This window comes from Punica granatum, chromosome 4, assembly GCF_007655135.1.
Source record: "Punica granatum isolate Tunisia-2019 chromosome 4, ASM765513v2, whole genome shotgun sequence".
Lineage (NCBI taxonomy): Eukaryota > Viridiplantae > Streptophyta > Magnoliopsida > Myrtales > Lythraceae > Punica > Punica granatum.
Window position 1 is genome coordinate 16,942,886 of NC_045130.1, and position 16,642 is coordinate 16,959,527.

The window sequence follows — 16,642 nt, forward strand, 5'->3', positions numbered from 1 at the left end:
TTTTCCTATCCTTGTTAGCAAATTTAAGATATTTCAATGATAAACCAATTTATAATTGGTGTATAAGATTCAAGAATTCCTTCTTAATTTATAGCGATTTATATTTGTGTTCACCGTGAAAGCTGTGAAAGCTATTTTATTTGAGTATGAAGATTTGACGCTTTTTATATTTTGACATCGACATGGTTAAAAGAGCAATTGAACCCTATATAAAGGAGATTTGAAATTTTTGTGTAAAACTCTTTTATCTATTATACAACTATTTGGTATACTTTCTTAAATAATTTTGGGTGATGAAGTAATTTGTGATATAAACATGGGTCGTCCGCTTTGACGACACGATAGATTCTCAGGGATCGCATCATAGAATTTTAAGGAATGTTTGTTGTGACCAAATAAGAGTGTGTTGAAGCGATTCGACGGTTGCTCCCCTTAAATAAGGTTTTCGGTTTGAGTATTGTGAATGAGAAAATTCTTGACTGTGAGAGTTTTATCCGAATTAAATTAAATTAATCAGGACTCATTGAGCTTTTGAATACAATGGTACGCGCTAAAAAGAATATCTTTTTTGCGACTAAAATGGATGAATAGAGACGAAATTTGATTAAGAAAACACAATAGAAATTTTTGAAACAAAGCAAAGTGCCCACTTGCTAATGAATGAACGAACCTGTCAATAGATATGTCATCTTCATCGTCTCCAAACTCCGATGGAGCTGTCATTCATAACGAGCAGACGCAGCTCCGTCGGTTCTCATATATTTACATCCTCCCTTTGTCTTAATTCTTACATATAAAAGGAAGAGAGTGCAATCAACAAAAGTATTGGTTGAGTGGTAAGCAGCTCACCCCCTAAGGATGAGAATACAAGTTCGAATCCCGAAAAGCGCACTTATTGAGAGGGAAAATAACTTTTAATACTCGATCTCCCGACTGAATTAGCCAGAACGTATTGGATTTCTGAATACCAAGTTATACGCTCGAAAAAAGAAAAAAGAAAAAAAAGTAAGAGAGTGGCATTACATGTAAATTCCTCCGAGAATCGAGGGTTACGATTTTTCCCTCTTTCTTAGTGTAAATACTTTCATCAAACACCCCCTTTTCGGTTTCTGAGGTTTATATTACTTTCCAAGGAAATGTATAAAATAGATAATTTTTCTTCGGTTTGGTTTCCTAAGATAGACTTAATTAAATCATTTTCGGTTTGATATATAAATTTGGATTCTGGAATCTTTTGTGCCCTCTCAATATATTATCATTTTGTTCATTGGCTTTTGGCATTTCGATAAACAATCAATAATTTGGATTGCACAAAAATTAAGATAATGTCAACTTGATTTTCTCTCTCCCAATATTTTAGGAAATGTATCTCCTTGGGTTAGAATCTACACATGCAAATCTTGATTTCATCATAATATGGATTTTGATTGCATAATTTTATGAATTTCTTAACAATGAAAAAGATGCGAGTTTAATATTTCATGAGATAGAAGTCCAACATATCGGTATCTCGTGACGAAGCAATCTTGCCCCCTTCATTTTTTTTATAAATTAAATATCTTTGGAGTTTTCTTGGCAGGAAAATTATTGCAATAGCAGTGCAAGTGCCTTACCCCTTTCTCTTCTCTAAATTCTTTGACTTTTCATCCTACAAAAAATGACTAAAAATAAAAGTAGTAGTAATTGGTCTTTCCACTTAGCGATTTTACTTGACCACCTTTAACAAAATATTAAAAAAATATTTTAATTATATAGAAGAACTAGAAACATTTTTTTCTCGGTACTGTGTGAAGGAATATGTAGACATCACATCATGGAAAAGTCCAAAAGGGACTGTATTTTTTTGACCACCAATTTCCTAAAGAGTTCAATGGCCATGAAAACGAGACCAAATGTAGTAGTGACATCCTGGCGATGACAGGGCTGATCGAAACAAATTAATACAACTTAAATCATACAATAAAACGCAGATGGACTTAGAGAAGATGAGATGACAAACATGTATGTAGAAACTCTTTTTGCCTCACCCCAAGCAAGAAAGTTCGGAAGTACCCGAGAAAGTGACACCCTAAATGGAGAGTTAATAATATCGAAAGGCTTGCGATAATTTTCAATTTTGTCAATATAATTTCATTACATGATTGAGAAGCCATTTCACTGATAACAAGTCTCGGAATTTGAAAAATGTAAATTTTACCCCCTAAAACGGCGAACGGAATTTTTCATCCTAATTTTCCAATTTTCTATCATTTTTCACCTTTCGGTTGAAATGATTTTTCTTTTCCTTTTCCATAATCTTTTTCGATGACTTCTCTTCCATAATTTAATTTCTTCATCATCATCGACAATATATATCGCTTGCCACCCATATTTACCGAATTGCCCTTGCCTAACCTTGCCTATTGCCATTTGTACCCTCACCCAACTGGACCTCCCCTCTACGGCTGCCGTCAACGTTACCATTAACCTCCTTCTTGTCCTCCTCTTGGAGGTCCCTTAGCGACGTCCTCCACCGGAAGAATCGGCCAAAGAGCTTCTCCATCTCCTCCAGCGTCCTCCCCTGTGTCTCCGGCATCATCGTGTAGAAGAAAGCCCAGGCGGCGGCGGCCATGGCGGCGTAGAGGAATAAGGCGCCACCGATGGTGATGGCCCTGTTGAGGGAGAGGAAGGTCATGGTGAGGACGCCGCTGGTGACGCGGTTCACGAGGACCCCGGCGGCGCAGCCTTGGGCTCGGAGGCGGAGCGGGAAGATTTCGGAGCTGTAGACCCACGTGATGGGCCCCATCCCGATGGAGAAGAAGGCGACGTAGGATAGGGTGGAGAGGAGGGCGAGGACGATGGCCCACATGAGCTTCGTGGAGCTCTGGTCGATCATGGTGAGGCAGACGGCGAGAGAGACGAGGGAGCCTATCATCCCGGTGACACTGCTCAAAAGGAGCGGGCGGCGGCCGAGGCGATCGAGGAGGAAGGTGGCGATGAGGATGGACGATGTCTTGACGAAGCCGACGCAGATCGTGGCGAGGAGCTTAAGGTCAGAGTTGGTAATGCCAGCCCTGGTGAAGATCTCCGGGCTGTAGAGGACCACCGCGTCGATCCCCGACGCCTGTTGGAAGAAGTGGATCCCCACACCGGTGATCAGTATGTGCAGCACCGCCGGAGTCGGGTGGAGGAACAGCTCCCTCCACACCCCGGACCCCTTGTTCCTCTTTGGTACCTGCACTCCCCAAGCAGGGCCGGCACAAAGATTTCGACTTAAAACACTTTTTTCGACTTAAAATGGAAACGTTTAGTTACATGTACTGGGTAAAACTCGACTCGTGTTAGCAAAAATAAACACCAAAATGATTTTGTCTTAGCGTATCTCACCTGAACAACATCGTCTTCACACTGCTGGGGGATGCCGGCGGCTTCCTTAATATCGACGAGGCGTAACTCGGCTTCCTCCTTGGAGTCAGAGGTCTTGTGGAGGACCCGCTTTGCATCCCCTAGACGACCCTGCATTACGAGCCAACGAGGAGACTCTGGCATGGCCATGATGCTGAATCCAATCGCCATTGATGGAAGCACCCCGATTCCGAGCATGAACCGCCATCCCAGGTTTTGTGGCAGCTTCGAGAAGGCATAGTTCGACACATATCCGAGGAGAATTCCAACGTTGATGAAGACCTGAGAGCATTTTCATTCAGTTTCTCAGTTAAATGTGCTTAGGGACCTCGGAAGAACATGCCTTCCTTTTTTCGGTAGGAAACGGGAAAGAACATACATAGCAAAACAAAAGTGTAGTGCAATGGTGCACGTTCTCGCCTGGTCAAGTTCGATATCAGTGAGATTACTTGTTCCATTTTATTAGCTATTAAAATTTGTATTTCAACTAGGCACACGGGCCTCCTTTAACCAAAAATGAAAAAATTAAAGTCGGAGAGAATACCTCTGGGAATGAAGTGAGGAAGCCCCTAGCGGAAGCTGGGGAGACCTCAGCGGTGTAGACAGGAGCAATCATGAGGGCGTAACCGACGCCGACCCCAGCAACGAAGCGCCCGAACATGAGAAAAGCGTAGTTTGTGGCAAAGCCCATGAGGAGGGCTCCGACAAAGAAGATGGCCCCGGCAAGTACAATGGTGTACCTGCGGCCAATCCAGTCGGAGGTCCTACCGGCTGCCGCTGAGCCAACGAGTGAGTAGACGTCGAGGATTCCCATGAGAACCTCCTCCTTGACATAGGTCATCTTGATATCCTTCCTTATGAAAATCACTGCCCCACTCATGACACCAATATCTGTCCACAAAAACACACAATTTTTATTTTACAAAAAAAAAATGTATGTATAAATATAGAACGTCGTCAAAATGATTATTATCATGGGGTTATAAATATTTTTCTACTTTATTTTAAATCCCAACACCGAGGAAAAAGAAAAATAAAATCTCCAATGATTCAATGAAAAATTGGGCTTAACTCTTTTGGTTTGTAATTCCACAGTTCATGGAAGAGGAAAGTGACGACACCTTTCGTACAACACCCAATCAAAACGCGAGTAGGAAAATCATTGCAGCAAATAATAAATTTCAAAAGTCGGGGCTAATCAATGTTTAAGAGAAATTTGTCTCAATTAACTGAAAACATTTCTTAATTTTAGTAAGATCTTAAATATATGATAATTTTCAACTCTTGACATCCTTTCGAGAAAATACACTATGCTTTTAATCCGTTTCATTAGGATATACGCCGCAACCGAGGAGAAATGAGGAAATTACTAACGAACTCGGATGTTTATATAGTTGAGAATTAATCAGTGGATAACGAGTTTGTGGTTACCATAGCCAAGCAATATGGAAGTCATGGAAGCCAAGATTGCGCAGGCCATGGCGAACTTGTTCCTCTTGGGCTTCTTCGGCGGGTCGAAGTCCTGGATCGACTTCCCGTAGTTCGCGTTCGACGCTGCCCCATTTCTCCTCTCTGCTTCCTGCAGCTGCTTTGCTGCCATCTCTCTCAGATTAGCAAAGCTCTCCAACACAGGAAGAGAGAGAGACGGGTGAATCGAGTCTTATGGATATGTGCGGAAGAAAGCATGTATGATATACAGACAGAGCCAATGTATGACTGAATGCTAACATCATCTCGAACAGTGAATTTCTCCAAAAATGAATTTTCTTAGTAACATAATTATTTCTACCAGATTTTCTTCTTTGTCTGGTGTTTTGCTTTATCTTCATGTATAACTGTAATCAAATTCCTTTTGGATAAGTTTTTAATCCACATGTATCAATACCTATACATAGCGGATATATAGTTATCTTATTGTTTTTCTTTGGTAATTCTATTGCTTTAAATGTATTATGACTAACATTTTTAGATTTCACTTAAGTTACTTTTTGTAACGGGTATAATTAAATTTGGAGAATTTTTATATTACATCAATAACCAACACATATTCATTTATTTTCAATGTAGGACAATATTGCACGAGCAGTACCCACATGTGAAAACATTGTATCTCTTTGTTAATCAAGAAGTTCTTGAGTGATCTTACCTTACCACGTAGTGTGAAAAAACACTAATTTAAAGCAATCGGTAGACTTTGCCATAGAGAAATAGGTAGACTTTGCCATAAATTTCAATTCTCGAACTTCCATATTCCTCTTACAAGTAAATTTCATACTATTTTATTAGGTTAAAAGAATAATAGATATATTTAAACTATAATTCCTTGTGTAATAAATCTAAAAAATAGGTGATACTCGCCTTGTATATTTTTCATTCGAGGTTTAGGTGTCATCCAACAGATTTGATTTTCCTATCCTCGTTAACAAATTTAAGATATTTCAATGATAAACCAATTTATAATTGGTGTATAAGATTAGAATTCCTTCTTAATTTATAGCGATTTATATTTGTGTTCACCGTGAAAGCTATTTTATTTGAGCATGAAGATTTGACGCTTTTTATATTTTGACATCGGCATGGTTAAAAGAGCAATTGAACTCTCTATAAAGGATATTTGAAATTTTTGTGTAAAACTCTTTTATCTATTATACAACTATTTGGTATATTTTCTTAAATAATTTTGGGTGATGAAGTAATTTGTGATAAAAAGAGAAGAGCTTTTCCTCTCAATGGTAAGATGTGGGCCTGGAAATAGTAGACTAATAAAGTAATTTGGAGAGTCAAACCATAGTCATCAGACTCCAAATTATGGGGTAATTTCATACCATTCAGAATAAAAATGGTGTATTAGTCAAATAAGGAGGGTGCTATCTGTTGATGTATTATCACACTATCTTTCCCATTACTTGTATGGTATATCAATGAGAAATTCTTCAGTAATCGTCCCATGAACTTATATATAATTGAATAATCTTATGCTTTTCTCATCCCATTATTATGATGAATTAGAATCATTAGTAAAGTTTTCTTATATATTAATAGGTTTTTTTGTGTGAACCATGGTATCCGGAAGTCCAATTGGGTCATGACTAATTCAGTCGAGCTGGGTCAGCCCACTAAGGAGTAAAGCTTTCACAGCGTGGATTAATCTACATTCACAAGACCGAACTTGAGACCTTACTTAAGGGGAATAAATGCCAAACCGTTTCAACCAATCCAGATTAGTTTATCAACAGGTTTTTCAATACGTAGTTTTTTTTTCTTTTTGGAGCTTAAGAATATGCCATTATTTGGAAATGGAAAGGAGAAGGAGGAAGATATAGGGAATGTTTTGCCATCAATCAATTTGTAAGTCGGGTATATTGGCCAACTTTTTCTTTTCTTGGATGGGAAAATAACTTCATGCTTATCTTATATAAACTACAATAAAACACAATTTAATTACCCATATCGGAAAGAAGGAAGATTGATACTTTGATTTTTGTGAACTAGAGGTCATACTTTGATATAAAAGGATGATAGGCAAAGAGATCATTTATGTACAGTTTGTGTTTAGCCAGTTTTACACGAACACGATATAATTAGAACATCAAATAGCCACACCAAAGAAATGGGGCCAACATATGTTCCTGGAATTAAGATTGGAAATCGACATTGCATATACAACGTATAAAAGTTGAAGCGCATGCCAAGAATGCCGCACGTAATTGATAACTTCAAATTAACTGGCTATGCGTTTCAGTGTCATAACAATTCAACCACCATATATATTATTCGTATAAATATCAATAATTTCTCGTACATATACACATTTCATACAGCTTATATACGCACATATCTATAAGTTTTCCTTTATGAAAAAAATAAAAGAAGAGAAAAACTTAAAAGAGCGTAAAATTTTCTTTAAAAAAATGTGGAGATGCAGTCTAATACAGTTTTATCCCTAATGAAAAATCATGCACAGCTGGATTCTCGAGGGACCAGGCATTATTAATTGACTATTAAACTAATTAATTTATTGAACACGAAGTATGTCCAGATGATGACAAAAATCTATGTATTGTTAACACCCAAACAGTTTGGGGAAAGTTCAATGTTTGTTTTTTAATGTCTCTATATTGTTTTGGTTGAATAATAATCTCTCTATAATTAAATGATAATGTCACTTGCAAGTGTCTAAAACGACAACCTGAATTGGTTTTTTATTTTTTTATTTTTTCTGATAATCCATATATTTTCCCTATTCCTTATTTGAAAACATCTTTTGTCGTGCCTAAATTAGTTAAAAAAATAAATAAAATCAGAGCATATTATTATAGAGATTCAAAAACAGAAAAATCCTCAAATTCATGCAAAAAAAATTATGAATTATAATAGTCGAAGTAGTGATTGATCATTAATCATGAAAATGTGATTCAATGCTAACACGAGCCCCCGTTGTCTTAAAAATTTACTAATTGTGTATGGGTTCAAAACTTATTGGAAGTCGTACCTTATACTCACGATAAAGCGATATCGTATAACAATCGATTTTAATGAATAAATAGATAATATCTCGTGATTTTACCAAAACAAAAGGTAGTGATTATTGTGAGTAGCATTGGAAAGGGATTATTAAGCCCTGACAATCAGAATGTCCAAATTATTCGAGTTAACCCGTCATTTTCTAATTGGATTTGACATCGGAAAATCGGGAAATAAAATGGTCCAATGAAAGCGGAAAATGGCAGCCATGCACCAGCCAAGAAGAGGTTTGTCATCCTACGTGCAAATTGAGGACCAAGTCGATCGGTGTCGCCAGCGATACCACCAAATTGTTCACTGTCTTCCAATTATTATTAATCGATTTTTGTACTCTTCCTTCGCATCACGTTCTCCAGCTGAAAAAATTTATATACTAAAAGAAACGTGTAAAAAATAAAATCACTGACAAACACTGTAACAATAAACATATATGTGTTACCATCAGACATTTGATCATTCAGTATAAGTATTTATTATTTCTATTCAAGTATTTAAGTGATGTAATTGTACAAAACGCTAAGTTTTGAACTGAAATACTAAACACGTAAAATTGAAAATAGAAGTAAAAAATCACTTATTAAATGTATCACCGTTAACATGATAATGGACACATCGTGTGTGTATATACGTATATAATCTGTCTCCGGATTATTACATGTAGCTATTAATGAAAGGTGAGCGAGACGGGATGACCCGCAAAATATAGTTTTAGTTGCAGGTTAGACCGTCCCGCTGACCACTACACGTCGGTTGATTCCCTGTGTCAATTGTGCTATAGAAGTCAACTTTTTATTTTTTTCTTTCTTTTAAAATTATCATTTTTTCAAATTTTTTTATTTTATCACATTTGTGGAGCTTTTCCCTAAAATACATTTTTTTTGGAAATTTATTCCCAAACTAATCTTGTTTGAAAAATAATTCCCTAAGTAGTGTGTAAAATCTTTTAAACGCTTTTCAATTCAACGCCTATCTTTTAAACACTTTACAAAACACTCTCAATGATACTCCCGTGTCTCCTTTTGACTTAATTAGATAAAGTATAAATTATAAAAATAATAATAACCAATATTGATATATTAATCGGATTTTCTTAAAAATATTAAAATCAAAATAAAAATTAATGGTTCGGCTAGGTTGGATGTAATTCTTAGAGTCAAAAGTAAATTAAAGTTACTTCTAATGGATATTTGATTTTTGTTATTTCATTTTTAAATTTTTTTAGTTTTTTTAGTTACTTCAGTATTTTTTTTTAATTAAGGGGTTCAGTTTGGTGAATCACGATTAATTGCCCCTTTTTTATTAAAAGAAACTGAATTGAAATAGAACCCATTTAAGAATTATTATTTTTTTACTCAATTTGATTGAACGATTCAATTTAGATTTTTGGTTTCTTTCCCTACTCCTATCCTCATTTCATGTCGCAGAAATCGTCATCCTAGCTTCAGTTAACGCACCATTGTGGTCTTTACGAGGATTTTCTCGTGCGGAGCACCTTTTTAGGCTCATTCTCACACGATAGCTCAATTGCATCTTATTGGAGAGATTCAAGTGTCGAAAACTAAGCGGAAACTAATGAGGCCGAGCCATGCTTGAAATCATGTGCCTTGTGATCTCAAGATGACCAAATCTTGAGGTCGCTTAAGCCTATGAAGAGCTCGAGGGCTCTCATTGCGAGGGCCCTCACGTGATATAGGATGATTTAGATCTCCATGAGGTTTGCATGAGCAAAGGTTGACCAAGTCACAAGATTTACCATATGCTCGGGGGACCTCAGGGCTAGGTCACCCAAACTTCACAAGCCCAGGCTTGCTCATCGTCTCCAACTACAACGAAGGTCAAATCTTTGACCTTGCATGTCGAGACCGGTTGGAATGATTGGTCCATTGGACGCAGCAGTCCAGTGGTAGCGATATTGCCGATCGTGGAGTAATAATAATTTTTTTCTTTTATTTTTTTTTTATAAATCAATGAAAAATAAGACATAAGAGTATATTTGAGGTGTTTTTAAAATAGTCTAAAAAGTAAGGGTTGAATTGAAAAGGGATTTCATATGTAGAAGCCAAATAGGGAATTACTTTCAAATTTAGATTAGTTTGGGAATAAGCTTTTAAAATAAGACTATTTTGGGGCAAAGCTCCATATTTGTCGTTCTGGTAATCAAGCCAGATATATACATCCGCTTCGGCTCCCTCATTTACCGAAAAAAAAAAACAGATATATACATGCTTACCGAAAATAGGAAAATGATTGTTATTCCGAATTGCACGTGCCGAGTTCTGCCGAATGTGAGGGCTTCAAAGAATGCCCATGCTTGTGGCCAAAATTACCACCCTGCCACTGTGTCTGTTCGGCTGACAAATTCGGCAGAAATGGTCGGCAGTAATAGCATTACTCCCGAAAATATACACACAAGGGATTTATATTGTAAAATGACAAGACTTGTGAGATTTGGAAACTGCGCGGCAAATACAATATCCCTTATATTACTATCGTTATACAAAAAAAGAGTGCAAAGAAAATATACAGAAATTCATATATATATATATATATATATATTGCATGTGTGTCTCTAGAACACAATTGGTCCATTACTTGCTAGACAATATTGCTAGCATATACTCTGCCTCGACTCAACTGATTCAAGTCTCAACCAGCAAGTTTCTTCCAGATCTCCGGAGTATCGGTTGTGTACATCATAAGGTTCTATAAATTTCAGGTTCATATCTTGAAAAAAATTCCACCCCCCCCCCCCCCCCCCCCCCCCCGTTATGCACAAATTTGCACTTATATGTATATATAGAGAGAGAGCTATATATCTAATGTTCGGTTTTAGAAATTAGGTGATTCCCTAGATGAACCTGTTGGGGTGGTTTCTCTCCTATATGGAAAATGGTGAATGGGGTGGTTTCTCTCCTATATGGAGAATGGTGAGAGCGAGTATTAAAAGTAATCCTTCACGAAAAAATTGAAAAGAAATTCATAAGTTTATAAAAAATAATAATCTAGCAATCCATTAACTTAAACTTTTGAGTTGCGAATGAGTCTGAGTCCGAAATAGGCCTGTGAATTTTTTCTAACAGAACCAATGATCCAATATATACATATATGAAGTAGAGCCTAAACGTGCTCGAGAGCGGGCCTTTTCTAAAGTCGGTAGATAATTGATGAGCATGCATGGCTTGGAGTTGAGAAAAGATATGTAGATATTAGATAAGTCTCCAGGCAAAAAAGGTCGTAACGACAATAATAATAAAAATATCAACCTTTGACAAAAAGTGCAAGTTTAATTATTGTACGAATCTTTACCTTGGCCAAAGAAAAATCTCATCTAACTTTACATTTCTTTCATTAAAAGAATCATGCGCCGTGATGAGAAAATTTATATATGCACCGCACATATATCTGCACGTGGGTTGGAATTTCTAATTTGTTTAATTCATAAATTTTAGTTTACGTTGAGAACTATGTGTCATGAGTAAATTTCCGATCAAAATAGATTAAGTTGCGTAAAGTTCATGTAAAATACAGAGGAACGACTTAATAAGTAAAGTACAAATGAACGATTTAACCACATAAATTTATAAGTCGCCACTATTTAATTATTATTTAGATTAATCATCCAAGTTAATCTTAGCCCTTCAAATTATCTCTCGTGACCCTAATAGTAAACTCCATTGTTGTAGCCAGCTAGCGCTGTGATGAAGTACTGGTTTAAGATCCACAAACACGAATATATCGGATATTTTACGAATCGTGCATGTAATTTTTTTTGAAAATAGAGATCAGAATATGTTGTTGATATATTATTTATGTTGTATTTTTGATTTTTTTCCTTTTTCCTTTTGATTTGCTTGCTTATTATAGTTAGTAGGAGTTATTGGTTTCGAGTACCTTGTATTTTTCACGATACCCGAATCTTATCATGTAAGGGACAAATTCCAAGATTTTGGAATCGGACCCTACCCTGTTGAATTCTAAAATCAGAACCTACCTGGAACTTGTATTATACCACAAGTTCTGAGTATCCAGTTGGAACCTGTAAATTTTTTTCTCTAGCTAAATAAAATCGAAAATATCACATACATAATCAGTAATCAGGCAAAATAGAATATCAACAAAATTTAGATTAATTCACAATAAAAAAAATGTCTCATCAATTCATCGATAAAATTAAACATCCATAATACGATCTCACATAACCAAGTGCCTCTAATTCATTAGATGAGATAATAATTTTATTCTTTTCTCTTTTTTTAATAAATAATCGGTTTCGGATATTTTATAGGCAAGAATCATAACCGAAATCGATTTTCACCGATTTCTGATTTTAATATCCGGAACCTACCCGATTTTAAATACGAGCCCAGCCGAATCCTACCTTAATGGATAAATTTCGACCGATTCCGGATATACTCGATTTCCGTGAACACTCCCAATAGTCAATCGAGTCAATGGGAAAAGAAGGTAAACGGAAAAGGGTGTGTGAAGTGAAAATAAAGTGTATCCAATTGATTATTGAATTTTGTCCAAATGTGTGCCGCCCCAAAAGTCCGTCTGTCTTTCTCAGTCAACAATGACGTTCTGATTTTGATTCCTGGATAGCTATCTATGGGTGGGCCCCAATGTCTCGATTTTTCTTGTCATGGCCAATTCTTTTTTTTTTTTGTCAAAATATATCCTGACCGTGACCCATCCCGATCCCTTCTCGCAAATTGCACATATGATATCCTTCAATTATTGTCCATTACATTTTCCAATTAATCATTTCTTTCAGAACAAAAGAACACCACATGAGGGCTTGTGTCTCTCTGTACATCTCCCTGTCTCTGGTAACCTAATGGGAAATACGAATAGACTAATCGAGTTTTAAACCGCGCCAAGTAGCAAAAGCAACATATACATTATAAATATTAGATATGAACATCATTGTTCGATGTGGCAAGTCCTAGTTAACAGATGCATGGTCGATATACTCTTTGGCTGGGTCTTGCTCGTCCCGCTTCAATTTACCTCACATGATTGGAAGTATGGTCCCTTACATATCCAACGATATTGACATGGTATATCCTTTAATAATTTTACGCACATATTATATATATGTTTTTTTTTTTTGGGGAGGGGGATGGACAGACTAAATATGTGAACACGTTTACTTCTCCAGTCCCAACGTGGACCGCGAGGACGAATTCCAAACCGATCAGAATCATATTTCTTTATATGATGATGACGAATATATATTATATGTGAACGGGTTTTCTCTTGTTTTGGTTGAAAAAGATGGGTGTCCTTTTTTCTTTTTCTTTTTTGGGGGGGAGGGATTGGTGTCATGCCGTTTCTTCCTGGTCGACAGCAAACCTTTTGAATTAAATGTGATGTATCATCGGAGATACTTTGATAAGGACAAACTAAATTGTAAAATAGTAAAGAAAAATGGCCCCTACGATTGCCGAAAATAGAAAAATAAGCTTCCATTTAATTTTCGAGTTAGATAATGATCAAATTCAACTTGATTCTGTATAATGATTGTAATTGATAAATATATTAATATGTGATGATATATATATATATATGCATGTATATATAGATATAAAAATAAATGATAAATTTAATATTAAAAAATTAATATATATGTAGATGTGAAAATAGATGGGAATTTATACATTAATTAAAAAATGATTTGATAAATCTATTTGAAAATTTTTATAAAAAGTAATGATTGTATTATTGAATTAAGGAAAAAATAAAGTTGAGATAAGTTGAGTAAGATTATTATTTAGAAAACAAATCAAAACCTAATAACCTTGAAAAACATAAGGTGCATGTAGTTTCAGAGTTAAAATAATTTTAATTTTGATTGTGAAAAAGGACAAATGATTGTGTAATGTGTTGAGTTAAAGTTAAATTTAAAAATTTTTACTTGGAAAATGTGTATTTTTGTTGCGTAGTGTGTTGAGTTAAAGTTAAAGTTAAATTTTTTGTGATTTTAACTGTCAAACCAAAACAGAGCAATATATTTCATCTTCTTATCAGCAGCCCATGACACCGTTGTCAAAACCAATTTTCCGCCACCACAGCGATGCTTCCAACAGGGGGTCACTTAGATGATGAACCAACATGATGATGGGAGTTGAAAATGATAAAATGAACCAGTAAAAAAGTGAACAAACCGGTTGGTAAAAGAAGATCAAACTGGGTTTGTAAAAAAAGATGAACAACCGGATTATCGGGTTTGATTATTAACCGATTAATTAGGTTCAGATTTTGCCATTATCCGATTATAGGTTGGATTGTAAGGACACGTGTCACAATATGATTGGACCACATGTCGGATAAGAGAGTAACTACTTGAAATTATAGTGAATAAAAATCGTTAAATAAATAGGTGAATGATTACAATATAAGGGGCAAAATATATAAATTATAAATGATCCAAATTAAATATTAAAATATCTAATGAATGAGATTTGTATCCTATGTAGGCTATTTTTTGATGTCCCGCTTTAGAATCACTCTAGAAGACCATTCGGCTAACAATTGACCCCTTAGATCAGCGGATTTATTCATGGGAGAATCATATATATCCAGTCTGATTTAGCTACTATACATCTACCTCAATTATTTGAATTTTCAATGATTAAATTAGTTATTTAACAAAGCTAACATGAATCACCACGTGGCATGGCACAATTAGGAAATTAATATGTTAGTGGACTTTACTTATAATGTAAGAATTAAAAATATGCTGGAAGCATTTATTGCCATAATCTAAGTAAGTCTGAACTGAACAGATATTAATCTCAATCTCAACTTTTTGTTGTCTCGGTGGGAAAGAGGTTGGTAAAAAGAAAAATTAAGAATATAATATCATCAGCCAAATAAAAAAATGATAACATACTTTTAACTAATTATTAAGGTGCCTTCAGCAGCCATATAATTATATACTTAACTTACCTATCAAAAACAAAATATATGCTTAACTTGGTTGAGCTGTTGCTCACATTCTGAGTCATACCTACCAAGCAAACAGTGGATTTGCATGTTGTCCTCTTTTTTCTTTTTGGATCTGAAATTGAAACATGCCAGTAATAAAAGTTCGATGTCCAAGATTAAATTAATTTGTTATTCAGTTGAAAAGTTATGAATTGATTTAAGGAACGTGCACCTTTCTTTCTTTTTATTTATTTATTTGAGTTTTTAATTGATTGATTAGCGATATACATATACATATATTTATATGCATGTAAAAAATTAGCACAGGATAGATGTTTCTAAAGGGGGACAATTTTTGGGATGCGTGATTGAGTTTTCAGTCACCTTACAAAACCCCAAAACAAGTGTACAAAAACCCAAAATAAGTATACAGAAAATTTGATATTTATACAAAACCAAAAAGCTTTTGTACAACAAATGTTTGGGGGATTAGCATTTGGGTGACTGAATTTTCAGTTATGAAACTCAAGAATTTCCCTCTGAATAGACATTTGTCAAAGTTGAAACCAAGGTGGCATCCATGTTGAATATTAGTCCCCCACCACCAAATGTGATAATCTAATAGTTAATAAGCCTACTCCCATATAGTCTAGTAATCATAAGATCCCAAATTCAAATTTTCTTTAGGCATTTGTGTCAAAATATTTACTAAAAGAGTGCTTTTCGCTTGGGTTTTGAGACAAATTTTTGCGAACTATACAAGACTTTTGGTGGTACTACGCTGATGAAAAATATTTGCGCTAAATTATCAGTTATGTTCGTGATAGAATACGATAATTCAAACATTGCGTAACGGAACGGCAAGATTATCATCACTACTTCCTACCATTTTACCAAAAAAATCGTCCCCCGTACTTATAAAAGAGAGAGAGAGAGAGGGAATATTCATCCCCACGCATGGAGATCACATACCCTAATAAATGCAATCCTAACTTTAACAAAAAAAAATCATTAAGGATGGTGATCTAGTGATTTTAAATTTACTCTTATGTAATTTGAAGATTCTCAAGTTTCGAGTTCGAATATTCTAAGTTAGGGTAGGCTCTTTGAATTGAGCCTGGGGTCATTTTCGCTTTTGTGAACGTACTAGGCTTCTTGTGGTGTTACGCTGACTGGGCTAGTGCTTGCGCTGGTTATTCAGTTCGTCTAGTATGTTCACGGTTCAACACGAGAGTCGAACATTACATAGCATGAACAACAATATTATTATCACTGCTGCCAACTATTTTACCTATAAAATAATAATAAAATATACCCACTCCTAACCGGCCTAAGGTTATACCTCGCATGAGAAACGGGAATTAATACACTAACACTTGCTTTCTATTTGTAACCAAGAAATCCTTAATTAATTCTCGACATCTACTAGTTATGTATTGTATTTACTCTTTTCATCCAAATATTTTCGATGTATTCCAAATACTATGGATAGTTCGGTAAATAAATTATCTTTCCGGATGTGTAGAGGAGGATACAAAACGGAAATCTGATTTATCGATCTCATAAATTCGATTCAAGTTTTGGATTGTTATGTAATTCATATAATTTGGTGCAAGGAAGTTTCTTGTTCGCGTACAAATCATCACTATCATAGTTCCCATCATTTAATAAACATAACTAACAGATTAGACCAAACATTTAGGAAGTATAAGGGAAGATCAGCCGCCCAACTTGTACCATGTTGTTTTGCGGCCTCCCTCATATTTATAATTATAAATTGTAAACAATCCTTTCAGTTTAAATT

The 16,642-nt window shown here is 35.3% G+C and overlaps 1 protein-coding gene across 1 annotated transcript; it reads right to left on the bottom strand.

The window, feature by feature from the left end:
- Positions 1–2,285: 2,285 nt before the first annotated feature.
- On the bottom strand, positions 2,286–5,062 carry LOC116203480 (polyol transporter 5-like). Its single transcript, XM_031535214.1, has 4 exons — positions 4,816–5,062; positions 3,929–4,275; positions 3,367–3,666; positions 2,286–3,214 (listed from the first exon to the last, which is right to left on the bottom strand). Exons 1-4 carry the CDS (start codon positions 4,982–4,984, stop codon positions 2,390–2,392), a joined length of 1,641 nt encoding a protein of 546 aa, XP_031391074.1. The 5' UTR covers positions 4,985–5,062; the 3' UTR covers positions 2,286–2,389.
- Between the last annotated feature and the right edge of the window lie 11,580 nt (positions 5,063–16,642).

What these genes read in the sequence shown, in the direction of transcription:
- LOC116203480 (XM_031535214.1), bottom strand. Translation starts at nt 4,984, where the DNA reads ATGGCAGCAAAGCAGCTGCAGGAAGCAGAGAGGAGAAATGGGGCAGCG. An exon ending in TTCCATATTGCTTGGCTATG is followed by an intron (nt 4,276 to 4,815) that starts GTAACCACAAAC and finishes TTTTGTGGACAG; the next exon opens with ATATTGGTGTCATGAGTGGG. An exon ending in TCCTCACTTCATTCCCAGAG is followed by an intron (nt 3,667 to 3,928) that starts GTATTCTCTCCG and finishes AAATGCTCTCAG; the next exon opens with GTCTTCATCAACGTTGGAAT.